This window comes from Aptenodytes forsteri, unplaced genomic scaffold (genome assembly GCF_000699145.1).
Source record: "Aptenodytes forsteri isolate BGI_AS27 unplaced genomic scaffold, ASM69914v1 Scaffold309, whole genome shotgun sequence".
In the NCBI taxonomy this organism is placed as follows: Eukaryota; Metazoa; Chordata; class Aves; order Sphenisciformes; family Spheniscidae; genus Aptenodytes; species Aptenodytes forsteri.
The window spans coordinates 2,765,244-2,779,059 of NW_008795857.1; the positions used below are offsets into that span (position 1 = coordinate 2,765,244).

Sequence of the window (13,816 nt, forward strand, 5' to 3'; positions counted from 1 at the left end):
TGGCTGGGCATCGGTCGGCAGGTGGTGAGCAATTGCACTGTGCATCACTTGCTTTGTATATTCTTATTATTACTATTATTATTATTATTAGGATTTTATTCTATTTCAATTATTAAACTGTTTTTATCTCAACCCATGAGTTTTCTCACTTTTCCGATTCTCTCCCCCATCCTACTGGGGTGGGGAGAGTGAGCGAGCAGCTGCGTGGTGCTCAGTTGCCGGCTGAGGTTAAACCACGACAGGCCTCATTTTCCCGCTTCTTGTGGTACACCATCTTTCTTCAGCACTAAGTATGTGCCCATTTTGAAAAGTGGCTAGTCATTAAGAGTACAGAAGGTGTGTCTGAAAATATGGATGGTTATTATCTGAAACAGCCAACCTCTTTTTATTTAAAAGTAAACCGAAGTGTAACAATAGAAGCTGATTTAAGACCTAAATTCTCCCATGGGTGCTCTTGCCACTGAGACTACAGCAAGCCTCTGTTGCTGAAATAAACCAAAACCAACAAAACTAAAACCTCTTGTGAATTAAGAAGTAAGAAAATAATTCCATGGTAGATATGGCTAATGCATTAATCGATATTGTACATTAGTGGACAGTCTCCTACTGTTATGACTGAGAGGTATTAGGGGGTTTATTTTCTTACATATATGAGGGAACAAGAAGGCATCAAGAAAACTGAGTGGAAAGGCTAAGAAAATTGAATTGTACATTGTAAAGCTTTGCTCCTTGACAGACTTCATCTGTTATTTATTAAAAGTTATCCCGATTGTTTATTTTCACCCAGTTCTGGGAAGTTGATTGGAATTCTGCAAATACACTGATTTTAGTAGAGACTTGGGAGCTAAGACTATGCTTAATTGGTCAAATTATTTATTTCTTTATAATTTATGTGCATTTAATTCAGATAAATTTGCTTTCTAATGGTAACTTTAATTAAATTTGTTTAATTTTTAATTCCTTTTGTTGGAAGCTTTTTATTTAAAGTAAATGGATTGACAGAACAACAAGGTGACGGAATTCTCTGAAATATTTTCTGTCGGCTGGAATCGTTGATGCAAGCTACATCGAGTCCTGTTGTAAATGAACTTTAACAGAAAACCTCTTGGTTTCATTTTTCCTGTAATATATGGTAACTTACACTAGTCGCTTTTTTCGTAATCGCAGCTTGTTCTTTGCCTTTTTTTAATATTTCTGCCCTTTATAATATTGGTTGTTTTCTTTTTCCCTTTAGGCTACCAATATCACCATCCCTCCAAGATGAGTAACAGCCATCCGCTTCGTCCTTACACAGCTGTGGGTGAGATTGACCACGTTCACATTCTGTCAGAGCATATTGGTGCTCTAATGAATGGGGAAGAATATAGTGATGTTACCTTTATTGTAGAAAAGAAACGTTTTCCGGCACACAGAGTGATCCTGGCTGCTAGGTGCCATTATTTCAGGTGAAGTATAGCTTTTTGTCAGGCTCACGGGAAATTTTCATGCAGATAAGATAAACAGTGTTTCTCTATGAACTTTTCAGGGTGTAATCATCTGTCCCATGAGTGTGACCTTTTCTGTGTGAATGTTTCCCAGCACATCAAATCATTGTGTCCAAATATAAAAAGATAAATACCATGTCATGATGTTATTCTTTTGACCTTCATTAAATTGGATTTTGAAGGTAGTTTCACAAGTTCAAGAGAAAGATAACTTCAGAACAGAAAAGTTCTGCTGTAAAATTGTTTTGATTTCTCAGAGTATGGATGGTGTGCTTCTGTGGAATATACTCAGTTAGAAAGTTTAATTTTGGTGCATTGGAATTGACTATTTTTAAAGAGGTCTGGCTGATACAGGTTAGAATATGTATTTTCAAACTAGGAATAATACTAATTCAGCTTTTTTAAGAGCTGGGCATTTTTCACTCTAAATGTAATTAATAGAACTTCCTGATAATCTTCTTCCAGTTAATTTTGTCAGAGTCATAAGCTAATAGCTAAATTGAAGTGTGAATGCAATTGTGTTCAAACTGTCTATCGTATTTTAAAAAATAATTGTGAGTACTTAGATTTTTTTTTTTTTTCAAGATTCAGGATTTCATCGGAGTTGCTGTTTGCTTGGTTTAGAGTAAGGAATAGAGGATCAGGAATCCTGAGATTTGCTAATCTGCCACTGCTATTGTAGTGACAAACTATTTGTTTCACTTGCTTTCTGAAAATTTTTCTTTTTTTTCTTACTGATAACACTATATTTAAAAAAAAAAAGAAAGGTATGAGAAATATCTCGACTTCTGCTTCGCAAGCTATTGTTCAAAGTGGAGATGGAGCAATTGTTGTGTAGGATAAAAACATGATGCATGAGCATATTATTCTTGTGCAGCTGCTTTCAGAGCAGAGCTGCACTTTAAATGCCAAGTATAAGAGTTTTTCTTTTGTAGATTCTTAAACCGTATCCCCTTTGTATTCCCCTTGCTGTAGAGAGTCATTTATTCCTTTCTCTTTCTACTTTTTGCCTGGTTTTTATCAGGATATAAATTTCTCAAATTTTATCTTCCTTATAGAGCATTATTGTATGGCGGAATGAGAGAATCTCAGCCTGAAGCAGAAATTCCTCTTCAGGACACCACTGCAGAAGCATTTACCATGCTGTTGAAATATATTTACACTGGTCGTGCTACACTACGAGATGAGAAAGAGGAGGTTCTCCTAGACTTCCTAAGCCTAGCACATAAATATGGGTTCCCAGAACTGGAAGATTCCACGTCTGAGTATCTTTGCACAATACTTAATATTCAGAATGTCTGTATGACATTTGATGTTGCCAGTCTTTATTCCCTTCCCAAATTAACTTGTATGTGCTGTATGTTCATGGATAGAAATGCTCAAGAGGTGCTCTCCAGCGAAGGCTTCCTATCGCTTTCTAAGGTATATCTTTTGTTTGCACTTTTTTCCCCAGGAATGTTAATGTCAATCTGTATACATCTTCATCATAAAATACTAATGGGGGCACCAAATACAAGTTTATATGTTAGTTAACAGGTATCATTTTATACTAGTGAAGCTGTGACAGTTGGAAACGTTCAAACTAAGCTGAACTGAAAATCCTGGTGATCTGTTCTGAATTTTTTAGGTATTTAATTTTGACCAGTCAGTATAGCTAAATATAGTAAATCTGATGGAATATTCTAAAAGGTGGGAGCAGGCAATCTAATCTTAATTTGTCTTTTTTCATCTGTTCTTGAGATAATATAATTTGGCTTCTGAATGCTGCCTAGGGGATATAAAATAAAGATTTGAAGATAGCAGAAGATACTCCATTCTATTGATTTCTTGATATAGGCTGCCTCAGTGATGGGTGACTTTCTACTGTGTAAGCTAAAGCATTCTGGAGATTGCTGTGATTTGATGACAATTGCCGATTGTCATCATGTTCTGAAATTGCATAATATGGTGGTGTTGTAGGGTGGTTTGGGTTTTTTGTGTGTTGGTTTTGTTGTTGTTGTTAGATGCATGAATATTTGTGCCTGAGTCAGGCTGTTCTATGACATTGAAATTTTCCACTTACTCTGGGGTGGTCTTTGAGCTGGACATAATAGTGATAGAGTGTTTTCAAGTGATGTTCACATGAAGCATCTTGAATGAATGATGGTTTAATTATTTTTTCTTAAAAAGTGTTTTTAGTGGAAAAGCTGTGATGGAAGCTGTGAAAAGCTATTCCTTGAATAAGTACAAGACACTCTGCTCCGCTGACTAACTTACTAGTTGTGTAGGGGAAAAAATGTTTTTTTTCTCTCTGCTGTACTCTGTCATGCGCAGTTTGTTAAATCTGAGCTCTGAGAGCATATTATTAATAAAGAAGTTGGCAAACGTCATTCATCATGAAGCGCATACTTTATGACATCTTCGGCATGGCCAATTCTGTTATATGTGAGAGATTTATCCTTTTCTTAGGCAAACTCCTAAGTATTCTGCTAGCTAAGTGAAAACCAAAAAGTTGTTCAATTCTTTTTGTTCTCATTTTGCATGAGTGGGTTTTCTGCATGAATAAGAGCCACTGAAGTTTTTACCTGCTGATTCTAAGTTGGTACCAAAAGAGAGAGAGAAAGGGGGGGGGGGAATCCCAAATAGTTAGAAATGGCTTAAAAAGGTGGTTCCAAGCCACACTTTATTTTTCTCATCAGTGTTCTTATACCAGCTTAAGTTTAAAGGAATGCTTTGAACTGTACTACCAAATTCCCAAATCACTTCTTATATTCCAAAGTAAATTTGAAGTACTAGCTGGAATTAAGTTGATTTGAATAGTTCTCCACATTTCAATTCTGACTTATTTCTCCTAGTTTATTTGTAATATTACCTGTTATTTACATGATGGATTCTATAATTTTTGCATAAGTAACTAAAATAAGCTACAGTTTCAGGTAGTCACTTCTTTGGAGATTATTTTTAATAACTACAAGTTAAAATACCCATTAATTTTTGCCTTATTTTAATTTCCTTTTTTTTTCCTTTAAAAAAACAAATTGTTTATTTGGGGGTTTTTTTTGTTTTTCTTTTCCAGGATGCTCTTCTAAGTATTGTACTGAGGGACTCATTTGCAGCTCCTGAGAAGGACATTTTCCAAGCTTTGATGAATTGGTGTAAACATAACCCCAAGGAAAACCATGCTGAAATCATGCAAGCAGTACGTTTGCCACTAATGAGTCTAACAGAACTACTAAATGTTGTAAGACCTTCTGGATTGTTGTCACCTGATGCCATCCTAGATGCCATTAAGATTCGTTCTGAGAGTCGGGACATGGACCTCAACTACAGGGGCATGTTAAGTAAGCATCAGGTTTTTGTTTGTGTTTTTCTCATTTAGTGACTATAGTTGTCTGGAGGATATGGTTAATTTGTGCTTTGAGGTTTTTATCTATTATTATGTGTTTTAAAAGACTTACGTAATGAAATACCTTGTTACGTACTGTTCTTGCCATTTCTATTCCTCAAATAATATTAGTCAACATATTTTCTTGTTTTGCATCTCAGATATTGCTCAAACATGAATGTTGTAATAAGAGTGAATTTTCCTAGAGGAAGTGCTGTTCTAATAGAAAAAGTTTTGCAAAAACATTAAAAATAAAAATGCATTGGCTGTGGGATATATGCTATTTAAATGGTTTTATGTTGATGGTGACTTGTTTTCTACTTGATGAAGATTTTCATCTTTTCTCTACTACTTTTGATTTTTCTCTTACTCTTTACATGCTTGCCCAAATAGTATAAACAAGTCTTCCAAAATTGTATTAATGGAAGCCTAAAAAGTGTGAGAAGCCTTTTGTTTGACTTTGTCTGTGCTCTCTGTTAATTAAACAAGAATATCTAACACTGAGCTTTAGAAAGATATTGTTAGTTTGCTATCTAATGTGTGATTTATAGAGAGTATTTGTCCCACAGCAAAGAATAAAGTTAAATGTTCTTTGAGAGCCTGCACTGTAGTCTGTCAGTCATGCGTGATGAGCCCTGAAAATAGCTGCTTCCTCAGAACTGCATCTCCCCTTTGTTCTCTCTTAGCAGTTACAGATATTAATGTTTAAACATATGAGTTTAATATTAGGATATCATAACAGTCTTATCATGCAAGACATTCTGTTGACAGTGCAGTAGATAAATTTGAAAAAGTTAAATGGTGTTTTCTGACTTCTTTTTCTGCATATTTATGTCTCAATAATAATATGCTCCTAATCTCAAAATTTCTAGCTTTGTCAAAATCACAGCTTTTTAGAGAATTGAATTTCTGTGTTGTTTTAGTACTAGTTCAGGCTCTTGGGATTTTTTCTGTTTGTGGAAACATTGACGACCACTTGCCATGTCATAGTTGTGCATTTGACGTTTTCATGTAGTAGTACTACAATACAGTTAAAATTTTATCACTTCAAATTCTGTTCTTTAAATGTTAAACTTAACATCCTGTTAAAATTCATACTTCTCTTGCCAACCTGCCTGAAGAGTTCAGGGGCAGCTTTTCATCATTTAGCTTTCAGATCGTGTTTTATAGGGTCTCTCCTCAAACAAGACTGTTAACAATGTCTTTTTAGTAGGGTGGTTCATCAATGTATTGTTTTGTAGTTGGACTTAGGGATCATTATTCCCAGTTATCTTGATGGAAGATCTGTTCCTGGGATGTAACAGGTTTATTACTGTGAAATGGTGTGATAAAAAACTTGCTTTACTGTCTTGGTTCAAAGCCCAGGTAGCCAAAAGTTTCCTATTTCGCTCAGGTTCGTTTAGCTTTGCAGAGTACTGGAAGCTTGTATAGCTATCAAAATAGCTTGTAGAGCTATAACACTGTATATACCACTCTGCAAATTCACGATGCATCCACATCTTGAACATTTTATGTGATTTTTAGTTTCCTTGCACTTCAAACAAAAAAACCCAAACAGTTGAAAGTAGAACAAAAATTGGGAAAGGGCAAAAAAATTATTAGAGATATGGTGAGAGGTTGATCACAAGGAGAGACTAAACAGACCAAAACTTTAAAACCAGGAGGAAAGTGATGATTGGATGAGGAAGGTGCAATAGAATTCTGTAAAATCGTGAAGGGGACTGCGAATATAGATACTACATACTAGTAAATTACCACTACTAATTATTACCATAAAAGACTCAGGGGGCATCAAATCAAGTAGAAGAAACAACATTTCTAAAATGCCTCTCTTTTTATACTTTTGTTTTTCCTTGAGCATGTGTTTGTGGCCAAGAAAGGATACTGGCAGTAAGTCTTTGTTCTGACCTAATACAGTTGATGTTTAGAACATCTAATTTGCAGTATAAGAGTGTAAAAATTAAGCAATTATTTCTTCCTCTTCTTAGTACCAGGGGAAAATATTGCAACAATGAAGTATGGAGCGCAGGTTGTAAAAGGGGAGCTGAAGTCTGCTTTATTAGATGGGGATACTCAGAACTATGACTTGGATCATGGCTTCTCTCGGCACCCGATCGATGATGACTGCCGTTCTGGAATTGAAATTAAACTAGGCCAGCCATCAATAATCAACCACGTACGAATACTCCTGTGGGACAGAGATAGCCGGTAGGTGCCAAGTTGACATAAAAAGGGAAGGTAATGCATTTTGTACTGGTGGTAATATATCAATGTGAAGTACTCATTAAATATTTTATAGAAACAGCATGATACAGTGTTGGAGATGACAATGACAAGTTTTATTTGAAAAAAAACTGTTTTTTTTTAAATGCAGTTTTGGTTGCTTACAGACCATACCATATTTTGTGATACTAAACTGCCTCATAATATTTCAATGTATTTTTTGTGTCTTCATTAAATGGTTTATATTACTAGTGAAAGTGTACGTAATTTAAATTGTCTTGTTTTCTATTTGCTACTTGGTTTTCAACTGCTTTTATTTCAGTTTGAAAACAATATTTTAGTTCTTTTGCAGAAACCATATTTTTTACATATTTACATTCCAAACATGGAAGGAATGTTTGTTCAGATTTTTTCAATATATCAAAACTGTTAAGAAATAACACACTTTGACAATAATTCAGAGATAGTAAAATTTATTTAGAATGTGAAATACTGACTAACTACAGTAGTTATTAGAAGTCACTTCATGGTGAGACTGGTGAAGTATGAACTATCATGGATGCCTTAGCCAATTTATGCTCAGCTACATTAGATTGCTATGGAATGCATGAAAGATCAAATTATGCGTATTTGAACAACTGAGTGACTGCTTAAGTAGGAAGATTGCAAGGTTCTTTTTATCTTGACAAATTGAATATATTAATTTTATAACTTGCCATGACAAAGATTTTACGGTTTAGTAGACAGCTCATGCAGGTATTCATAAGCAATTTTCTATTAAAAACAATAAAACAAGCTACTTATACTTTTAACACATTACCTTTCTGATAAAAGATTAATTTTATATTACTTCCAGAATAAAAGTTTAGAATTGCAAAGCAGTTGCATTTTGTTTTCTTAACTAAGCTGTGTTATTTTAGAACAGGGCGTACTAATGTTTTATTGATTTTTATTTTTATTTTTTTTAAATTAAATTATTTTTAAAATATGAATTAGTTATTAGTCACTCAAAACAAATTGCATGGATTTATAGCTATTTAATTGTTTCAAGTAAGTTCTCCTGATTCAGTTCAACTGAAATTTATGCTTCTCCTCTACTCCTTTTGGAAAGATTGAAAAGTAAAACTTTGAAGGTACAAGGAACTACTTCATACAATATTATACTACTTGTCCTAGAAGATCAACCAAATTTATAAACCAATTATCAACCAATTTTATAAAATCTGAAAAAGTGTTAGAGACATTAATAATGAAGAGTTCTCTAGCAATTTTTAGAGAGCTTGTAACTGGTAAAATGCCCCTCATCTGCAAAGCATAAATCAGCAGCTGCTGAAACTCGGGGGGAAAAACCCTTCTCCTTGGGACAACTTATTAAAAAACTATCTGTTGCTTGGTGTCCTATGACCTTCCTCTGAAATTTGTAGAACAAACCATTGTTGGTGGCAGAATATCAGACAAGATGGACCTCTAGAGTTTCTTGTCTTCATAAAACACTGAGGGTACAGTGGTTTAGGATATAGTTTCTGTGTCATCCTGACTTTCTTGGTTTTGTGTGGAAAGTTTGTTATTGGACTTTCTTTTGCTTCTTATCAGGTATAGTACCTAAATTGTAAGGTGTGTGTGTCCCCGTCCCCCCCCCAGTAGCTCAACTGTTTAAGATAAATGGAAAAGGAAGCATTTGGAGTACTTTGTCTAGTTGTGGGCTCCTCGGTATAAGATACTGACATACTGGAGTGAGTTCAGCAGGACACCAAGGTGATGAGGGCTTGAGCACACGATGTACAAGGAGAGATGCTGAAAGAACTTACTGTTTTAAGAGGAGAAGGCTCAGAAGGGGGAACTTATTGCTGTCTTCGCCTATTTAATGGAAAAATATAGAGAATACAGGGCCAGACTCCTCTTACAGCTGTGTGCTGAGAGGGCAAAGAGCAGTGGAACCAAGCAACAAGATAAATTCCTATTAAATATTAGGAAAAGAATTCACAATGGGGTAGTTGAACTTGGCAAGAGTTTGCCCAGAGAAGTTATGGATATCAGTCCTTGGAGGTATGCAGAACTTTACCAGCCAAGACCTTAAGGAACTTGCCCTAAGATTGTCCTTGCTTTTTCTAGAGATCCTTTCCAACCTATATACTCTTTTAGTCTAAGAATTGCCAGCCACTTATCTGCACCTTTCTCATGGGATACATGAATAATGTCTCCAAAAGAGATGTTTTAGCAACTGTACAAGCGCATGGTGGCTTCTTGTTGAACATCATTTTAAACTACTCATTCATTTTAACTGCCTCTGTGAAGCTCTGGTCTATTGGATATCTTTACATAGATAATGTATATTCTTGACAGAACCAAATACAAACTAACAGGTGTGTTTTGCACTAGTTTAGAGGTGTTACTAACAGGTGAATCTTAGATATAAAAGTGCTAAGGAGACTAGCTGTCCAAATTACCTCTGCAAAAAAGATGCTATCCTTAAGAAAAATGAAAGGCCTACTGTTGTGTGTGATGGTGGAACTGTATTTTTGAGATAATTTTTCTTTGCTTGGTACCTTCAGAAATACAAAAAAATAGCACGTTGTATATTGGTTACACATTTACATTAGTCTGGCGATGGTGATGTGAGAATCCCTAAATTCTCACCACACAGAAGACAGACAGTAACTTTTGGATCCAAACTGTTCAAACTCTAAAATGCTGGAGCCTAGTTAGGTCAAATATGCATGGGCTAGTAATAATAAAGTTGCTAAAACACAGTGTATTTATATGGGTTGTGAATATTACACATCTGGTTGGTGTGAATGTGAAAGCTGATTATGCAGTTGACATCTTAAAGACTCTGCATTACCTTTGTAAGTGCGTAAATTGGTGTTAACAGTCTTATCTAACATCTTTAAGAATTTTTAAACAATACCATTTTAGACAGCTACCCCTCTAAGTTCTCAGCAAAAAATCGGAAATGTTAACAAAGGCATTAATGTTTAACAAAAATTGTCTATGTAGAACTCTGGAAGAGCAACTCTTAGAAGTCAGTGTGAAAGGAGAGTAAGTGCTAACATTGTGCTATTGAAATGCCTGTGAATGTTGCAGACTAGTATGTTAAGAGAAAGAAAATATTCTGAAACATACATTTTACGATTTGCTGATCCACAAGTGAAGGTTCTACTTCATTCTAAGTATCGCTGTTGTAGGTATAATATGGAAATAGCTGTGGCTTTTAAGTTTTAGTTTGGGTTTGCTTTCTCCTAACAGCAAACTATAAGCTAAATATAATTGATAAGCAAGAGGAAGACACAGATTGTGTTAGTGACTTTTTTTTTTATCTTTTATTTCTGATGAGGTAATTTTGGAGTGTGTAAGTAAGTAGTGACAGCCTTAACGATGTATCATAAACAACTGAAAGGGTCAGAAGTGAAGAACATCACCAGTAAGAAAATGATCATGAAGTAAACTTGCTTTGTTTAAGTGAAGGGTTTGAATTTGCATTTTTGATCTGCTAAATGTTTTTTGTGATTCTTCTATTGATACGGCAGTAGAAATAACTACTGTGTCACTGGTGGTTTAGAATTATTCCACACAGAAAGAATACAAATTATTATTTTTATGACTGAGTTGAAAGTTTCCGTTACATTTTTTTTGAGGGACAGTGGTCTCATCTAATTACTGCAGATTGTGAGTGTTAGGATGTTTTAAGTCATTCTAAAAACATATCGTAGATACAGGTCTATGGATAGGAACAAGTAGCCTTCTTTTCAGCACAACTGAAAATCCGGAAGAAAGAAAGAATACAAATTATTATTTTTATGACTGAGTTGAAAGTTTCCGTTACATTTTTTTTGAGGGACAGTGGTCTCATCTAATTACTGCAGATTGTGAGTGTTAGGATGTTTTAAGTCATTCTAAAAACATATCGTAGATACAGGTCTATGGATAGGAACAAGTAGCCTTCTTTTCAGCACAACTGAAAATCCGGAAGAAAGTGTAAAATTTCATACCTAAGATGTGGCTGCTTGTATTCTAACCAGTGTTTTTTGACAACCCATAGGTCTTATTCCTACTACATTGAGGTGTCCATGGATGAGTTAGACTGGATTCGGGTTATTGATCACTCTAAATACCTCTGTCGGTCCTGGCAGAACCTGTATTTTCCTGCCCGTGTCTGCAGGTTAGTTCCTCAATGTAACGTTGCGTGGCTATCATTAAATAATGTAGACAACAGAATAAGTTGCTGGATTTTGCTACTGCATTGTATATTTCTGATAATGTATGCTATCTTAAAAAAAAAAAAATGTCTATCTTGGTGAATGCTTTTTAAATATAAATATAGGTGTTACATTGCAGGCATCCTGTTTTGAAAACTCTGGTGCTTCCATCTCTATGTATCCCTTTCCTTTCCCTTTCCTTTCCTTTCCCTTTCCCTTTCCTTTCCCTTTCCTTTCCCTTTCCTTTCCCTTTCCTTTCCCTTTCCTTTCCCTTTCCTTTCCCTTTCCTTTCCCTTTCCTTTCCCTTTCCTTTCCCTTTCCTTTCCCTTTCCTTTCCCTTTTCCTTTTCTTTTCCTTTTCTTTTCCTTTTCTTTTCCTTTTCTTTTCCTTTCTTTTCCTTTCTTTTCCTTTCTTTCTGGGAGGGGTGGGGGGTTTATTTTCTTTTTGTTGTTTTCTTTTTGGGTTGGTTTTTTTTTTTTGAGTCATACTCACTTTTCCTCTTGTAGCTCATGTGGGTTTTTTTCACTCAGTAGTAAACATCATCCCTTGACTGCCAAAATGTTTAAAATTTGTTTACATGCTTGCTATAAAACTTGGAAATGTATTTTTATATATTTTATATATTATCTGCTGTTGCATTGAAAGAGTGTTTTAAACAGTTGTGAAGGAGACAAAGGGGAGAGTTAGGACTAAGGAGGTTTGAGCAATGCTTTGTGTAAACCAAAGCAGCTAGGTGGGTTTAATCATTATTAAGGTGATGATGTCTTTTTACTGAAGGGGCTGGGAATTCTGGAAAAAGCTTATGATCACAATGAAGCTGTCTTACCCAAAAACTCAGTCGAGCTCATTGATAGAGAGGCCACAGTCTGTAGATTCCAAAGATGATGTCATCATTAGGTTCTGGGTCATAGAACCAAAGAGGAAATGCCCTGTATTGTAATAATTATTCTGTAGACACAAACTTTTTAATCAGCACAGCAACTCTTGGAATCCCCAAGGCAGGGAAGTGCTTTCTTTTCCCCAAAGAATGACCTCTTTCTGTGATCTTTACTGCTCTGCAACATGGGATTGCTGGCAAACAGTTGTAGTCTATGGGGAAAGAGTCTGGTGGGTCACTTGTGTGTCTCTCCTCAGATAACTCTTTCTCAGACTCCCTGTCCTTTTAATAAGTTCATACTGAATGTAACTGACTTGAAATTTATTTTTCCTGATTCAAATGCATTCTCACCTTTTCCCTGTACGTTTTATGATTCTGATTTTACTGTTTTCTCTTTCTGAAATGGTTGGTTCTGTCCTTAGTTTGTGTGTGTATCTGATAAATTTTTGCTTAAAGGTGTCTGTGATAAATCATCTAGCAATGATGAAATGCCTCATGGAGTTTAGAGGTGTTTTATACTTCCTGGGGATATTTTTGTGTGTGTGTGACCTTAACTTGGTGCAAAGTGGATAGATTGTTAGCAAGCACAGGTTTTTTGCTTCCATCATGTTATGAAGGAGATTTGAAGAGATCTAGGGTGTTACGGTGGGACTTTCCTTCATCTTCTTTCAAAAGGGCAGCCATTCTTTGGCCTCATCCAAAGACTTGTCCAAAAGTGATTTTTCTATTTCAACATCAGTTCATCTGTTTGTCATTCTCCACCTCCCCGCCCCAGCTGTCTTCACCTCTCTGTGTGTGTGTGTGCTATGTTTTGAAAGCATCATTGTTCTGTTTTGGTGAAGGCTCTTTGTAGCCTTGCCTGAAAGTGCAGAGAGGGAAGAGTGGAGGGGAGAACGTTATTCCAGAGTTTTAGGTGGTACCTCACTCATTTTTTGGCACAAAAGGACCTCTTGTATATTCTAGCTCTCTGATGATCTCTTAATCCTCTGAAAGTGACTTGCCCTCTATTGGAGGAGTAGATTATCAGGAGAGAGTTCATATCGTGGTGTTTTTGTATGCATAGCTATATATTACCTACTTAAATGCATGCACAAGCACACCTGGAAACCTCCCCCTTGGAGTTTTATTTTAGCAGATATTTGAAGTATACAGTTGTCCAGGTTTCCTTATCACGTAGTCCTCATGCCTCTCATTTTTTCCTGTTCTGCTCCATGATCCCCAGTAAACCTGTTATTTTCTATAAATCTCTCATTATCATATCCACAAAGTGGTGGGGAATTCCCTGGAGGTGCAGCTACTTTGACGAGCAAGTGGAAGAGCTAAAGAGAAAGTCATGTAGCAGCATAAGTTTATGAGTACTTACTATTAAGGAACAGTAACCTTAAGGCAATATGAGTTCTCAGTTGTGAGTCAACATGATAATTCAGGGTAGTTTAGATAAGGCTGTTCTATAATCTCTCTTTACATCAGTGAATTAAAGTCTATGTTATATTAAGAGTGCATTTGCTAGTCAAAAGTAAAAGTACTGTGACTAAAATTTACTGTTCTTTTTATGTATTTTTTTCCTGTAAATAAGAAGAAAAGGCTATTTTAAATGTAAAATTGTTGACAATTTTTTGAGCAGTTCCACTTTAAGAACTTTGTGTTTTTTTATTTGTATTAATATAAATAG

The 13,816-nt window shown here is 35.5% G+C and overlaps 1 protein-coding gene across 1 annotated transcript in view; it reads left to right on the forward strand.

Annotated features, from left to right (window-relative positions):
• BTBD9 (BTB domain containing 9) overlaps positions 1-13,816 on the forward strand; it is a 140,855-nt gene that overhangs the window by 4,506 nt on the left and 122,533 nt on the right. Inside the window, exons 2-6 of the mRNA XM_009283745.1 lie at positions 1,235-1,445; positions 2,543-2,906; positions 4,540-4,804; positions 6,837-7,056; positions 11,111-11,230. Coding sequence (XP_009282020.1) covers positions 1,235-1,445; positions 2,543-2,906; positions 4,540-4,804; positions 6,837-7,056; positions 11,111-11,230 — 1,180 coding nt within the window. The remainder of the gene's footprint in view (positions 1-1,234; positions 1,446-2,542; positions 2,907-4,539; positions 4,805-6,836; positions 7,057-11,110; positions 11,231-13,816) is intronic.